The 14970-nt window shown below is 33.0% G+C and overlaps 2 protein-coding genes across 2 annotated transcripts; both read left to right on the forward strand.

Moving 5' to 3' along the window:
- Positions 1-1621: 1621 nt before the first annotated feature.
- On the forward strand, positions 1622-2914 carry LOC7481810 (acetyl-CoA-benzylalcohol acetyltransferase). The gene has a single exon (XM_002321791.4). It carries the CDS (start codon positions 1622-1624, stop codon positions 2912-2914), a length of 1293 nt encoding a protein of 430 aa, XP_002321827.4.
- A 5581-nt stretch (positions 2915-8495) lies between these two features.
- LOC7481812 (BAG family molecular chaperone regulator 7) lies at positions 8496-12940 on the forward strand. Its single transcript, XM_002321793.3, has 3 exons — positions 8496-9299; positions 9414-9704; positions 12442-12940. The coding sequence occupies exons 1-3, from the start codon at positions 8601-8603 to the stop codon at positions 12670-12672; spliced, it is 1221 nt and encodes a 406-aa protein (XP_002321829.1). The 5' UTR covers positions 8496-8600; the 3' UTR covers positions 12673-12940.
- The last annotated feature ends 2030 nt before the right edge of the window (positions 12941-14970 follow it).

The raw sequence follows: 14970 nt of genomic DNA on the forward strand, positions 1-14970 counted from the left end.
GATTCGTTATATGTTAAAATTCTTAAAGATTTAAAACACCAGACTCAAAATATTTGATTTTATTCATTCATGTCTTCATAATTATTATAATTCTTAATATAGGAAAGACTATAAATCTCTAATAACATTGAATGGAAAAAAATAAATTAAGAAAAATATTTTCTAATGAAAAATAGAAACTAGAAAAATATCATAATAAATAATAGAAAAAAAATAAAAAATATATTTAATTTTCTAAAAAAAACTCACCTTTTTTTAGATTGGAAGGAATTCATTATGGAAACACATCGCGTGTGGTATAAGTATAAAAAATGCTTTTATTTTATAGAATATTCAAAAACTCAAGAGCTTCGTTTAGTATTTTTCTACTTTTGTTTTTTCAAAATAACTTTTAAAGTTTTACCAAACCCTTTTTTCATTTTTTTTTTTTAAGAAAGAGCCAAAAAGCCAGAGTGCGCTCTTAGTTGTCATGTGACTAGATCACTAATCATACTAATGATTAATCGGGTTAGTGTCAAATTTTGTCGTGCACTTTTCAACTTCTACCACAAGTTTATTTTTCTCTTCTTTTCTTTTATAAACCATATACAGGACAATGATAGCAGTGGATGCATGTTTGCCGAGTTGTTGTAATATTTTGGATTTAAAAAAAATATATATTTAAAAAAAATTAAATTTATTTATTTTGTTTTAAATTAATATTTTTTGATGTTTTTTTATCATTTTAATATGCTGAAGTCAAAAATAAATTTTTTTTAAAAAAATATTACTTTGATATATTTCTGAGCGAAAAACACTTTGAAAAATAACCGCTACTAAACTCTCAAACACCCCTTTCATACCCAATTCTTGACTTGTCTCTATAAACAAAGTCACTTTCTTTCTCTTAATTATAGTTATTAGACTCGGTTTCAGCTTCATATATAAATTCAGTAAATTTATAATTTAAAACCTGATTCAATAAGATTTCAATTTAAATTAATTTTAACATTAATCTAATCAAACTTGAGTTACATAATAAATTAATTAATTACCTAGTCAAAATTGATTTAAACTCACCTGATAAAATTAATTTAAAAATATAAAATAATATTTTTTTTTTTAAGAATTAAATTTTTGAATTAATTTGATAATCCAATAACCTGAATTGTTTATGAGGTCGGGCCAATGCTCCTGGAATCTCTTGCTTAAATGGCGACTGCATCACTGACGTTCCTTATCGATACAGTCCACTCTCTTTCCGTCCCAGTCATTGGTCTTTTTATATAGGCAGTTATGCGTAAACAACTTGGGAAATTCTCTAGCGGCATTGCATAGATTCGGTTATTCAGTTTCTTGCCTTTTATAAATAAACTGACGTATGTAATAATATAATCTCAACTGAAAATTAAATAAAAAAAAACCAAGACGAATTAATTTACATTATTGAACATTAATTGATATTTAATATTGAGATGTTACAGTAAATTGTGTATTTGGGGTGAAAGGATTTCAAATATATATATATATATAATCCCTCTACTTCCGCCAGATAAATTAAGTTGCGAATATTTTTTAACCTTTCTTCTTTTCTTTTCTGATCATTTCTTGTTTTGATATAGACCTTGAAAATAATTCCAATATGAACGTTCAAATCCTATCTAAAAAGTTGATAACTCCATCATCTCCAACTCCTTCCCACCTTCGAAACTACAAAGTTTCATGGCTAAGTATGTTTCAGTCACCTCTTCTATATTTACCTAACATTTTCTACTACCCATCCAGTACTGGTGGAGACAACATTGAAAGAAGCAAGCAATTGCAAAAATCATTATCGGAGGCCTTAACAATCTTTTACCCCTTTGCTGGAAGATACATTGATAACAGTCTCATAATTGATTGTAATGACGAGGGAGCTGAATATGTGGAAACCCAAGTAAGTGGCTTCCTCTCACAACTTCTTGAAGGAGGAGAACTTGAGACCGAGCTTCGGAATCGTTTGGCTCCAATTCCACATCGACCTGCAGACGGCCCTATAGTATTAGTTCAGTTCAACATGTTTGAATGTGGTGCGGTGGCCATTGGTGTATGCATCAAACACAGGGCGGCCGATGCCACTTCAGTATTTGCATTCATTAATGCTTGGGCTACTGCAGCTAGATTAGGGGTTGATAAAGTACGTACCCCAAGTTTCCAGTTAGCTTCCTTTTTCCCACCAAGAGATATACCTACTTTTACCCCAAACTTTGGAGAGAAAAAGGTTGAGATTCAGAAGAGGTTTGTGTTTAATAGTGCAGCCATATCGAAACTGAAGGCTGTTGCGAGTGCCAATATTAATGGATCGCGCCAGCCGACACGAGTGGAGGTCGTGACAGCACTTATGTGGAAGGCTCTTACAATGGTGGCTCGAGCGAAAGATGGTCGGTTAAGGCCTTCCCTCTTGGTACATTCATTCAACTTGCGAGGGAAGACTGCAATGCCTGTACCAGATAATTCTTGTGGGAACTTTACAAACCCGGCACTTGCACGTTTCACAATAGATGATGATGAGAACAAAGTGGAACTTCATCACTTTGTAGATCGAGTTCACGATGGAATAAGGAAGAGGGTAACAGATTCGGCAAAGATTTCAAGTGATGATGACTTGTTTTCTTCGGTGGTCAACACCAAGACTGAGATGATCGAAGCATTTCACAGAAGCGATGCAGATTTCTATATGTTTAATAGCTGGTGTCGGATGCCGGTGTATGAAGTAGATTTTGGCTGGGGAAATCCTGGTTGGTTTAGTGCAGTGGTTGTCCCTGGTCATAATATGTTTCATTTCATGGACACTAAAGATGGTGATGGAATTGAGGCATGGGTGAGCTTGGAAGAAGATGACATGCTGCTTTTCCAAGAAAATCCTGACATTAAGGCATTCACGGGCCAAGAATAACATCATCATCCTAAACAAAGTCTTAGCTAAGAATAGTAATAATAATATAGTTAAGTTTATTATTTCGAAGATTGAGTTTATATATGCTCATATATTTGTGGGTATAATTAATTTCTTGTGTTGTTATTTTAAATAATTGAATATATAATTTATATTAATTTTGAATTTGTTGATTTTATTTGGAATTAAATATTTTTTAATTTTAAAATATAATTTGCAACCGAAATTTGATTGCAAAATTGTTACAAGTTGCTTGATTTGCAACCCCGAATGCGGTTGCAAATGCAAAATTTGAAGGCTGGAATTAGCATCCCCGGCTGTTGATTGCAAAATCAAATTTCCAGCCATTTTTTTTTTTGGAAATCACGTTATTATAAGATATTCTTGTCAATTAACATGGTCTTATTTATTTATTTTTCAAAATTTTGTAATTTACCCCAAGGAAGTATGAACAGTTGATTTCCATCCTTTCTTGTTTTTTAGAACATCATCCGTTTGTGTCTTCTGGGTTGCTTAGTACAAAAAGCACCATTGTATTTATTGGAGTTGAGTGACTGCTGGACTTCCAAACCACGATATGGTAGTAAAAATAACCAATGTAAGTCTAGCAGAACAGACTTCTAAATTAGGCTGAGGCATTATTGATGTTTTTATTTTTCTTAAAACAGAATCATTTCAATTATAGGAAGTAGAAACTACTCTTCATTTGTGATCTGATGGAAAGTTAAATCTTCTGGTAATTAAGAAGTTCAATGGAGTTCTATGTGATCTGATGGGTTAGTGGAATGTATGTCCCTGGTGTTGAGATGGCTTTTCTTGTAGACACTGAACATAAAAGGTGATGGAAACTGAGGCATGGGTGAGCTTGGAAGAAATAGCATGCTTCTTTTCCAAGAAAATCCTGACATTAGGGCGCTTTCTCTAGCCAAGAATTACAGCATCATAACTGAACAAGCCTCTCTTGACTAAGCTCAGGATGATTACTAATTCCTTGTTTCAAGTTTCAATTTCAAGTCTCGGAAAGGATTCAAATTCCAATAATCCGAGTTCCAAGAACAGATCAAGTTTCTGTCTTCGGGTAGAGGAGATATATCAATTTGGTTGGTTGGTTGTGTGTTTTAGCCACATGGTATGTTTCTTCTCGTTGTGTCTGATCATTGGTTGTATTGCAAATTTGTTTAGGTAAATTGATAAAACAGAGGAAAGAAAAAATTGATGAAATCTTCTTTGATCAATTCCCGAAGTTTTTTTATTTTTTATTTTTATAGCACTTAATTAATTGGATTAATAGCACCCAGGTGCCCTCAAGAACGCAGTTCCAAACAGTTTTTTATCAAAATTTATTTTCTTTTGTTTGAATTTTTTTTTATTGTTGTAATATACTAATATTAAAAATAATTAATTTTTAAAAAATTAAAAAATATTACTTTAATACATTTTTAAATAAAAAATTACTTTAAAAAATAAATATTACCGCATTTTCAAACACTTTTTTAAGTTTGATGATAGATGAAAACCTAAAAAGCTAGTCTCAGGTCTCAACCGTCGCATGGTATGGACACAAATCTTCCCACGACACGATAACCGTTCCCTTAACGTGTCCGATGCCACTAGCCACCATAAAGAAACCTTCCAAGATAACTGAAATCCCCACCAATTTGTTGCATCCTCATCACAAAAAACAAGCCATAAACAAGGAGAGGAAGAACCCCTCAAAACCATGGCAAAACAATCCTCAATGTTGCAGAAAAAACTGCAAGAACTTGAACATGAACTCATCAACAAAGTATTCTCTCTTCCTGCTGAGACTCAATTGTCTGAACTATATATTCAAGACGTCGAGCAAAGATTCTTCTTTCTGAAAAATCTCTTGTCGGCAGAAACAACATCAAGCTCTAAAAGGCCGCAGTACCGCTTGCAACAAATAGGCAAGAGGTTATCAGACCTTGAAACTGCATTCTATGACAGGAACAACAATAATAGAACAGCGACAACACAAGTTCAGTTAGAGAATGTTTCATGCTCCGCGTCTTGTCTTGATGGTGATGGAGATCAGACCTCTAACGAAACGGGCTTGTGTGAATTTGAGGAGTCGGGGAATGCTTTTCAGAGTTTGATGAAAGAGGCGACACCATTGACAGTGACAACCCAAGACCAGTTAGATGAGTCTTGTCTTGATGAAGATGGAGATCAGACCTCTGAGGAAACGGGTTCGTTTGAATTTGAGGAGGCAGAGAATGCTTTTCAGAGTTCGATCGAAGAGAAGACACCATCGATGAAGACAGAGATGGTTAAGGTTCTTGTAAAGAAGAGATCGGGGAGGGTTTTTTGGGGCATGGCTAGTGGGGTGGTGATTGGTATGGCTTTAATGGGATTTATGACAGAAAGTTCAAGTGGAATCTTCCCTCATCTGAAACATAGTGTGTGTCTTCCTCCTACCTAATTACTACTATAAATTTGTGTTTTGCCATGTGATTTTTGTGACTATTGTATGTAATTCTTGATTCAATTTGTTTATTTCACGTATCTTGAGATTTTCCGAAATGAAAATTGATTGATGGAATGGTACCTGTGTTTTAGAGAATTTAACCTCTGATCATTTGGAATTATTAAACCGGTTTAAGACATGGATTGTGTGTTCATCTAGATGAAAATAAAATAACTTAATTTTAATTTAAAAAAAAATTAGAATCACATGGTTTTGAAGGAAAAAAAAAAGTCATCTAGTTTAATAAATTTTTAAAAAAGTCAAATTGATTGAATGGTACTTATGTTTTCTTCTTATTTAAAAAAGTATACATCCTGGAATTGCAAAGTAATGCAATATGTCTTCTTTTAATTTGCTGCTAAAGTTGTATGGATTTGTTATTTCTCAAAAAAAAAAAAAGAGTGTGGATTTCTTTTTATATTGATCAATATGTTTGATTATCCAACTGTTATTTTTTAATGGTGAATTATTATTTATTTCTCTTTGAAAAATATTTTCTGGCAATAAATTTAAAAATAAATCAATATATTTTTTTATTTTTATTTTATTTTTAACATAGAATATTAAAACTATTAAAAAAATATTAATTTGATATTTTTTTCAAGCTGAACTGATTTTGAAACATATTTATATACAAAAATAAAAGATATTTTAATCACTTGTAAAAATATTGTGTTGCGTTAATCCATAATCCATAGTTATATGGTTTATTTTATATAATATAAAAATAAAAATATATAATTTACTTAGTGTGAAGAAACAAATATATTAGAATGAAAACGAATTTTATCATGAATACATAATATTTAATTAAATTTTGATATCTCATCTTAATTCATTCTTGAAAAGAATGTTTTATTAACATGATAATTGTATGAATTTGTGATGGAGATATGTGAGTTTAATTGAGGTTTGTGCTCTTAATTTTATTCTAAATTTATCATAATTTGGGTGAACATTGTCTCTCTATTTGATTTAATCGTTATTATTTATCAAAAACTCTTATAAAAGAAAATTTAATTTTTTTATATTTTGAGCTGAACTTTTTCATATATGCCAATAAAATGCATTCTATTTGCAAAGATAATTTCAAAAAACTTTGAGGCTAAGAATTTTCCTTAAGCATTGAATATCTATAAAAATTATAAAAAATAGAAATTAATTTGGTGTTTTCTTGGAGACCTAAAAAAATCGTAAGCATTTTATCTGCTTATTTTTCTTGTGATTCTTAAAACACTTCCGATAAAATCTCGAGATAATTCTAGATTATTTTATAATTTTCATAATTTATTAAATTTATATTTTCTTATAAGCTTAAAAGAATAGTTTCCAACTTCAAAAAATCTTGAAATTATTTATAAAAGTGAATTGAATTTTCATGAGGAAAAAATTCAATTAAAATATTAAAATAAAAAAAAATTAGAATGAATTTCGATTAAAACTCAAAGTTTTATCCATTAATGTAACAATCAAATCAAACAAAAATATAATATTTATCAATAATATGATAGTTTAAGAATAAAATTAAAAAACTAATAATACAGACCTGATGCATCCATCCATGATCATTTTTTATTTGGTTTTTATCAAAAAAATTAATCAAATCAAATTTTTTTAAAAAAAACCGAAATCGGTTCAAATCGATCGGTTTTGGTTTGGTTTTTTAGGGAAAAAACCAGTTCAAACCAGTTTGGCTCAGTTTTTTTTATTTGGCTCGGTTTTTTTCTGATTTTTTTCGGTTTTGATTTGGTTCGGTTTTTTCAACTTTAAACTTATAAAACCAAAACCGAACTGGTCGGTTTTTTAAAAATTTTAATCAATTTAATTAGATTTTTTTTATGATTTGATTTTTTTAATTATTTTTTTCAATTTACTTGATTTTTAAGTTTTTTTACTCGTCCCTGAACCAATACCAATGTATTAATTAGCCCATCCAAAATGCAGTGTGGACCCAACCTATCTAGAGCAGAATCTGGTCCCGGCCCTTAATAAAAGAAGCCCAGATCAATCCCTTAAATCACGTGCTACCAGCTGACACGGATTTCAGACCCCACGTGCTGTCATCGCACTATCAGATTCTCATGTCCCCGTAATGTTTTATAATGTCATGGACATTTCTGTACTTTCCTCTTCCTTAATTATGCGGCGACCCTTGTTTCGAACGTTAGCCAGTTGGCTGGTTCAAATTCTACCAGCCACTTGCTCCATTTTTGTGACAGAAGGTGATTGTTTATCTTGATTTTTTTTCTATGGGCATAAATAAATAAAAAAAAAGGAAATGACATATTTATAATTAATAAAAAAATAATCAATGGGTCAAAAATAATTCTAATTATTAGAATTCCATATAGTGTGAGGTGTCATGAGACATTATGATCACTTTTTTAAAAATACTTATCATGCATCAAAATTAATTTTGAGTATTATATATAAGCATAGGTATTAGATATGGTTCAAGATCTGAATCAATTAAGGGATTAATTATTGGGTTACCGAGTTAAACCTAAAATGATTTTATTTTTATTTTATAGGTGAATCTATCATTTTAAATAAAATATTTTTAAAAAATTGTAATTAACTCAACCAAATTTTATCTAGATTTCACTAAATTAATTGAATCTGACCAAGTTTATTTTCAAATCAATATAAAAATTCAATATAAAATAAATTATAAAATTTACACGTTAAACTAAAATTATTCATTATATATATATATATATATATATATATATATTTTATACATACAAAGAGCTATCTCATTTATTATTTTAAAAAATAAATATTAATATGCTGTTTGAAAATACATTTGAAATTATACTTTTTAAAATTTAAAATTATATTTTATTTTTAAATTGGTTTGAAATATTATATTAAAAACAATTCTTAATATATATATAACACTTTAAAAAAAAATTACGCTGTTCTCATAAACACAGTTGAACATGTAATTGACACCGCTAATGAAACTTCACACGCTATCAAATCCAGACAAACATCGCTATCAACAAACAAAATTCCCATTTTACCCTGTTATCCACATCTGGCTCTCCTCGGGTCCCTGTCCTCTTAACGAACTCAAACATATCCTTCAATATCTCACCATCACCATCTATCATAATCATATCATCAAAATCATCTCAACTCGCCCGATAATCCCCACCCAACTCTCCGAGCCAGCCTTCAAAACTCGCCGGAGTCATGAGCCGATTTAGAAGAATCGAAATCTTTGAGCCTCACTATGCTCCTGTGTTCCTCAGAGAAGCCTCCGTGTTCACTTCGAAAACACTCGCTTTCCCCTCCTTTGAAGAACCTGCGGAACTATCTTTTGCTGCCCTCGATCTCTTGCACTTAAAACCTAGCTCTCTCGAGTGTTTTTATACGGCGACGGATCTGGTTAAGACGCCGTTGTTTTGCCCTTCCAAGAGTGTTCTTGACCGATTTGAGACTGACTTGCGCTTGCAGACTCTTTCTGACCGCGTCAGTGAGCTCGAGTCACAGTTTGACCGCCTTGTCAACGCGAAGATCAACGGCGGAAGTGGTGCTGAGAGGAAATACACGTGGACTGCGGAGATTAAAGGACCGGTGACGGAGAGGAAGTATAAATGGACGGCGGAGATCAAAGGAGGAGAGGAGGAGAAGAAGAAGAAGAAGAAAGAAGAGCAGGTTAAGAATTATAAATGGACGGCTGAGATTAAAGGAAAGGGGGAGGAAGAGATTCCGATGTCACGGAAGTATACTTTTGAAACATCAAGTGGATTTGCAGGTGAGGGTAGCAAAGAAGAGAAGAAGGAGAATGAGAAGAAGAAAGAGGGTAAGAAAGAGAAGAAAGGAGCGTGCGCCACGCGACTTGTTGAAATAGAAGATTACCCTGATCATGGAGCTGTTGTTTTACGAAAGGTAATCCAGGACGGATTGCGGGATTTAAGTTAGTTAAAAGTGCTCAATGGAGAGTAAATGTGCTCAATGGAGAGTACATTAAGTTTTCTTACTGGCATTTTTTTTTTCTCTTAGGCATTTGCGAAGAGGGCTGGAGTGGTGGAGAAGAGAAAGGGAAAGAAGAAGGAATTGTCTCCGCAAGATGCAGCATTGTTGATTCAGGTGACATTTAGGACTTACTTGATTAGGAGATCGCAGGCGCTTCGTGCACTTAGAGAGTTGGCGATTGCGAAAGCAAAGTTGAAGGAGCTTAGAGCTTTGTTTAATAACTTTTCGTATAGGCGTCATCTTGCTCGTGATGCTGAGGAGAGGCAGAGGTTTTCAGAGAAAATTATTGTGCTGCTGCTCACTGTTGATGCCATTGAGGTAAATCGTGTTTTTTTTTGTTTGAAATTGTGTGCTCTGTGATTTTGCTTGAGATGCTAGTACAAGATAATAGCTGCTATTGATTGTTGCATATTAGGCCTCCTGAGACATTGCATTTAATATTTGCTTGATGTTAGTGTTTGATTATTGTACTTTCAACTGGTTTTTAGTGTAATGGTTGCTTGTAATAATGAGTGATTGCTTGATTAAATACCTGAATGGGTTCCATGGAAGATTTTTCCTTTAGTTACGAGGTGCATAGATCCCATGCTTCATTGTGTTTTACAGAATGAGGGGAGACAAACTTCATAGTGAATTTTATCAACATATACCTTCACATCAGTTATTACAACAATCTTTTTCAATTGCACCCGTTCTCACACTGGATTTCGCTACCTTTCTATGTTTGACTATTAAGATTAGTACTAAAAGAGTATGTTAAATGAAAAATTTATAGAGTGTGTTTATTTGTGTTGATAAAATCTATCAAAATGTGGGAGAGGACGTGTTTCAGAAAATGTGAGATCTGCTCCTTAAACTCTGTACAAATGTTCTGTTGTGCAAAGATTGAACACCAACCATCATTGTATCAACTCACCAAGACCCACCAATGATTTCAATACTGGCTGTTCACTTGACAAGTGTACTTGTATGTTCTGTAACAGCCAAATGAACTTGCTTTATAGCTTTGTTTAAGCAGCTACAAATTAATGAAAGAGGCTCCAACATGCTAGTTAGCTTTGTTTTCCTCAACTGTAGGTTCCTTGCACAATCATACTTTTGTTTTTTGTAACAGTGATTTATTTTTACATGTTTTGCTCTCATTCACTTAGTCCATGACCGGGTGCTTGACCTGGTCCACCTAATAGCTTTTGAATTGTTCACTGTCCTCAAATTAAAATTCAGCTTGTTAATTGGTTGCTCATTTTGGAATAAAAATTAATGAACTTGGAGGGTGTGAATGATAATATAATGCTATTAGCAAATAGGTATAATGTGGTGCATTGTTTAACCTCCTACATTTATTTTGTACAAGGATTAGACAAATGATACAACTTTGTACTATCTTTTATCATTAATCAATTTTTATTTCTCAAGTTCACATGATAATAATTTAATTAGAAATGCTTCTTTAAACAATTTTCTTATTTTTATTTTCCTAGCTAAACTATATATGAAGTCTGCTAGTTGCTATAGATCCTCTAAGAGCACCATGTATGATTCTGCATCTACAATCTAACTTTGCACAAATTTTATTTTTCAGCTTTAGGGTTTGAATATAGTCCTGTGGTTGGTAGTGTGGTTGGACTAGCTCCTTCTGTTATAATAGTTAAATGTACTAATTGCAAAAGTATGATCTTGATGCTTTTGTAATGGTACCAAATAATTGGGTTTGTGGCTGTAGCTACTCCCACCATACTATCAAACAAAGGCAAAGACTCACGCCATACTTTTATCGCTCAAGTTAAGGCACAATGGCTGAGTCTAGTTGATTGATAAACTTAACCAATTCGATACCTTTTTTATGTCTCTGCTTCACAAAACTGATGATGATTGTTATGGAGTGTTAAATCTTGATGTTAAGAATTGAACTTCTATGTTATAAAAATCCCTTGCATTTCATTTATCTAACAAAAATATTCCTATACATTTGAGGTGCTAACTATCTCACTTTTAACTCAGAATTTCATGACAAGTAATATTTCCTTGTCTAATTCGGTCGGTTTCCATGTAGAAGACTTGTCTAAGAAAAATAAATGAAATGCTTTACATTTGATGAACCATAAGAGAGGTGTGACCATGTTGTTTTGTTGTCTCATCCACAAATCATTGAGGTGTTATTGAGTTAGACGTTAGAAGTGTCACTCTAATGGTGATGAACTTTGCTTATATAGCTGGTCTGTTTTCACAAGTTTCATCACCACACATTTTTATAACCTTAACATGAATCATCTCATGTTGCAGTCCTATTGACATATGAATAAAAGAAAAAAAAAATGAGTTCCTTGGTGACCATGTTTAAAGAGGTTTTTTTATATAAAAAAAAAAGAGCACGGTTCCAAAACTTTTTGGGAAAATAGCACAATAGGAAATTTATTTGGGAAAATAGCATTGTATTTTTTTTAGTTGTGGCAATGGAAATGCCACAACATTTAAATTTTTATTTTTTTTGAAATTTAAAGGTTGCGGCATTAACACTGCCACGACCTTTGAAATTTAAAGACAATGTTATTTTCAAGCATACAAACCACATAAATTTATTTTAAAGCTTTATTGGAGGTTGCATATGATAATAAATCTGTGGTTTATATGCTTGAAAATAGCACTGCCTTTAAATTTCAAAGGTTGTGGCATTGACATTACCTTAGCCTTTCAAGTTTTTGAAATTTCAGCCTTTGAAATTTAATTGTTGTGGCGTTGGCATTGTTGCGATTTTTTTATAAAAAAAGGTGTTATTTTTCCAAATAAATTTCTACTGTTTTCCCAAAAAAAAAATTGGGACTTTGCTACTTTGAAAAAAAACTCCATGTTTAAAGGGGGAAAAGTACAGTGGCTAGATATCTTAGATCTCATTGTTAGGCTAGTTGATGTAGAGTACTAGGATGTTTGCTTTCAATTGTGAGAGTATGTTGGTTTTGGAGGGAGCGGCCATGGCAGCTAAGCACCTGCCTTTCTGTCTAACATGGCATCACTTGTATTGGTTCTTGAATGGGCTCTGATGCATTGCACTGTTTAGGGAGCTGAGCTAATGGTTCGATCTGCAAAGAGGTCAATGGTGGATGAGCTGGAGGCAATGCTGGATGTGGTCGACCCCCAACCTGCCGGTAGATCACTTTCCATGAGAAGACGGACATTTGATATGCCTGATGGTGTCATTCATAAGGAAATTGCAGAAAGTGTGGCCCAGGTTGTCCAAATGCTTGACAATGAAGAGAATGGCACCAACACCTTTGAGGCATGTTTGTAAGGACGTGTTTAAATTTAATAAAATAAACCCATTCACCTCCTGGGGTTTTGGGTGTCCAAATGCTTATTTTGTTGCTGTAAAATATGGAACAGAATTTGAAAGCTAACTTGTCATGCTATGTTTGATGAGGTTGTCCTAGCTAGCTTGATGTTCTATTTTTTACGAGGATTGTGTACACTAATGCTCTTCCAAACGTGTCTTTGGTGTTTCAAGTTTCTTTATTTTCTCAAACTAGAAATTCCAGTTAATTTTTCACGGTTAAAAATTAGATCATGTCTCTTAATTCTTGTGCATTACTTGCATGCATTTTCATTACTCGCGGTGGATCTGGCCTCTTCGCCTTTTATCTCTCTTAATGTGTCTGTCATGGGTCATTTTCGGACTAATCCGTGTCTGTTAAGTCAAATCCCAGGGTTCAGAATACAAGCGATGGAAACTGCGAGGGTAGAATACGGTTGCGGTAGAGGGAGCGAATGGGATTAGATTAGATACGCCAGTGGCATTGGGCATAAAGGATGGATGTTAGGCTGTGTATATTGACTCGTTCGTGCAGTGCTGTAGCGGACGAGTTAAGCTGGGGAAGTGAGTTCATTCGCAAGAGTAGAACTCAAAGTGGATTTTGACGGGGCCGCGCAAGCGATGGAGACCTCTGTAACTGGACAGGGACTTGTAGTGAGTTGCGATTCAACGAATGTGGGGCTTGCTTGATTTGAATGATTCGAGCCATTTTCTGCCCCTCTAGGCGCCAAGATTGACCAAAATAGGCTCTCTATCTATCCCCACCACAAGAAAGCCCATTGGCATTTTCCACTTAAAGCAAAGTCTACTTGAGGATTGACCCGAACAAGAAAATGGATTCCAAGTTATACAAGTTAATCCTAGTTGACCCAGAAAATTTTTAAAAAAATTAAAGTTTTAATATTTCATATGAAAAAATTAAACAATGTGAATATAAGTTATACATGTTATAAATAATAAAATTTAAAGTATTATTTCAAAAGGTTTTTTATCTCACATCGAAAAGATACGATGTTAGTATGTTATCCTTTTAAGTTGAAGTATTTAAATTAAAAAGGTTTTTTATCCCACATTGAAAAAACATAAGTTTTTTCTTATGAACATAAAGTATATATACTAAAGAGTTTCAAATTTCACATTAAAAAAATATTTTTTTTCTTGTAAACATAGAGTATATATACTAAAAGATTTCAAATTCACATTAAAAAAATAAAATATTTTTCTAATATTTATATAGTAAACTTTGAAAAGGATTAATAATCAACTATAATGGTCTTTGGCTAGGAGAAAAAACACATTTGAAAAAAAAATTAGATCTCAACCAGGTCGAGTCAACCTAGCAGGTCAACCAGGTTTTGCTGGTTTTTTCTCATCCCGGTCTTTTGACTTACTCGTACCGGTCTAGCTATTGGGTCCTGAGTCGACCCGTAAGGCTGATCTGGGTTTAATAACTATGCTCTAAAGAAAAGTTATTGCTCTGTTTGGTATTGTATTATTTTTTATATGTTTATATCATTTTGATGTGCTGATGTTAAAAATAATTTTTTAAAAAAAATATTCAGATGTATAATTAAGAATAAAAACTACATTTAAAAAGAAAAAATAAAATTACCTTGTTACCTCAAACAAGAAAGTGTTGTCCACTTTTTTTTTAAAATAAAAACCTTTATAATTTACTTTTTTATATATATAACCCGGGTGTCCGGGCCAGCTTGCGGGCACCATGACTATTTCTCGGGTCTACTGAACATCCTGCAAGCCTAGTAGACAAGTAAGATACCGCGGGGGTGACAGACATACACATGAAGGATCGAACTCGAGACGAGAGACAAAGCAAGCCTCTCACATGTTGACCACTGAACTATACCCTCAAGTGCCCTTTATAATTTACTTTGAAGTTTGAACTAACGGGTATTCTAATCATAGTCTACTGTATGTTTCAGAAGCCGGACAGTGCTCCATGTTCATGGAGGTCGCCTTTATAGGGATACTTTGTCCAAGTCAAAGAAAGAAGCCCTAGGTTTAAACCAATTCAGAAAGGGGCCTTTTTTAAAATTCAAATGCGGCCTCTTGTTTGACAAAGACTTGGCTTTAGTTCTCTGGAGGCACCCGTAGAAAGTTGTTTCTTCAAAACAAGAGAAAATTGACATGGAACCAGGCCTAATAAATTTATAAGCAACCATCTTGTTCATAAGGAATGACTTTGGGTTCAAGTTGGCAACCACCAAAAATTTTATATTGTGTTTCCATAAACCGAGATATTGTAAGTTTCATTCCCGA

Source organism: Populus trichocarpa, chromosome 15 (assembly GCF_000002775.5).
Source record: "Populus trichocarpa isolate Nisqually-1 chromosome 15, P.trichocarpa_v4.1, whole genome shotgun sequence".
Lineage (NCBI taxonomy): Eukaryota > Viridiplantae > Streptophyta > Magnoliopsida > Malpighiales > Salicaceae > Populus > Populus trichocarpa.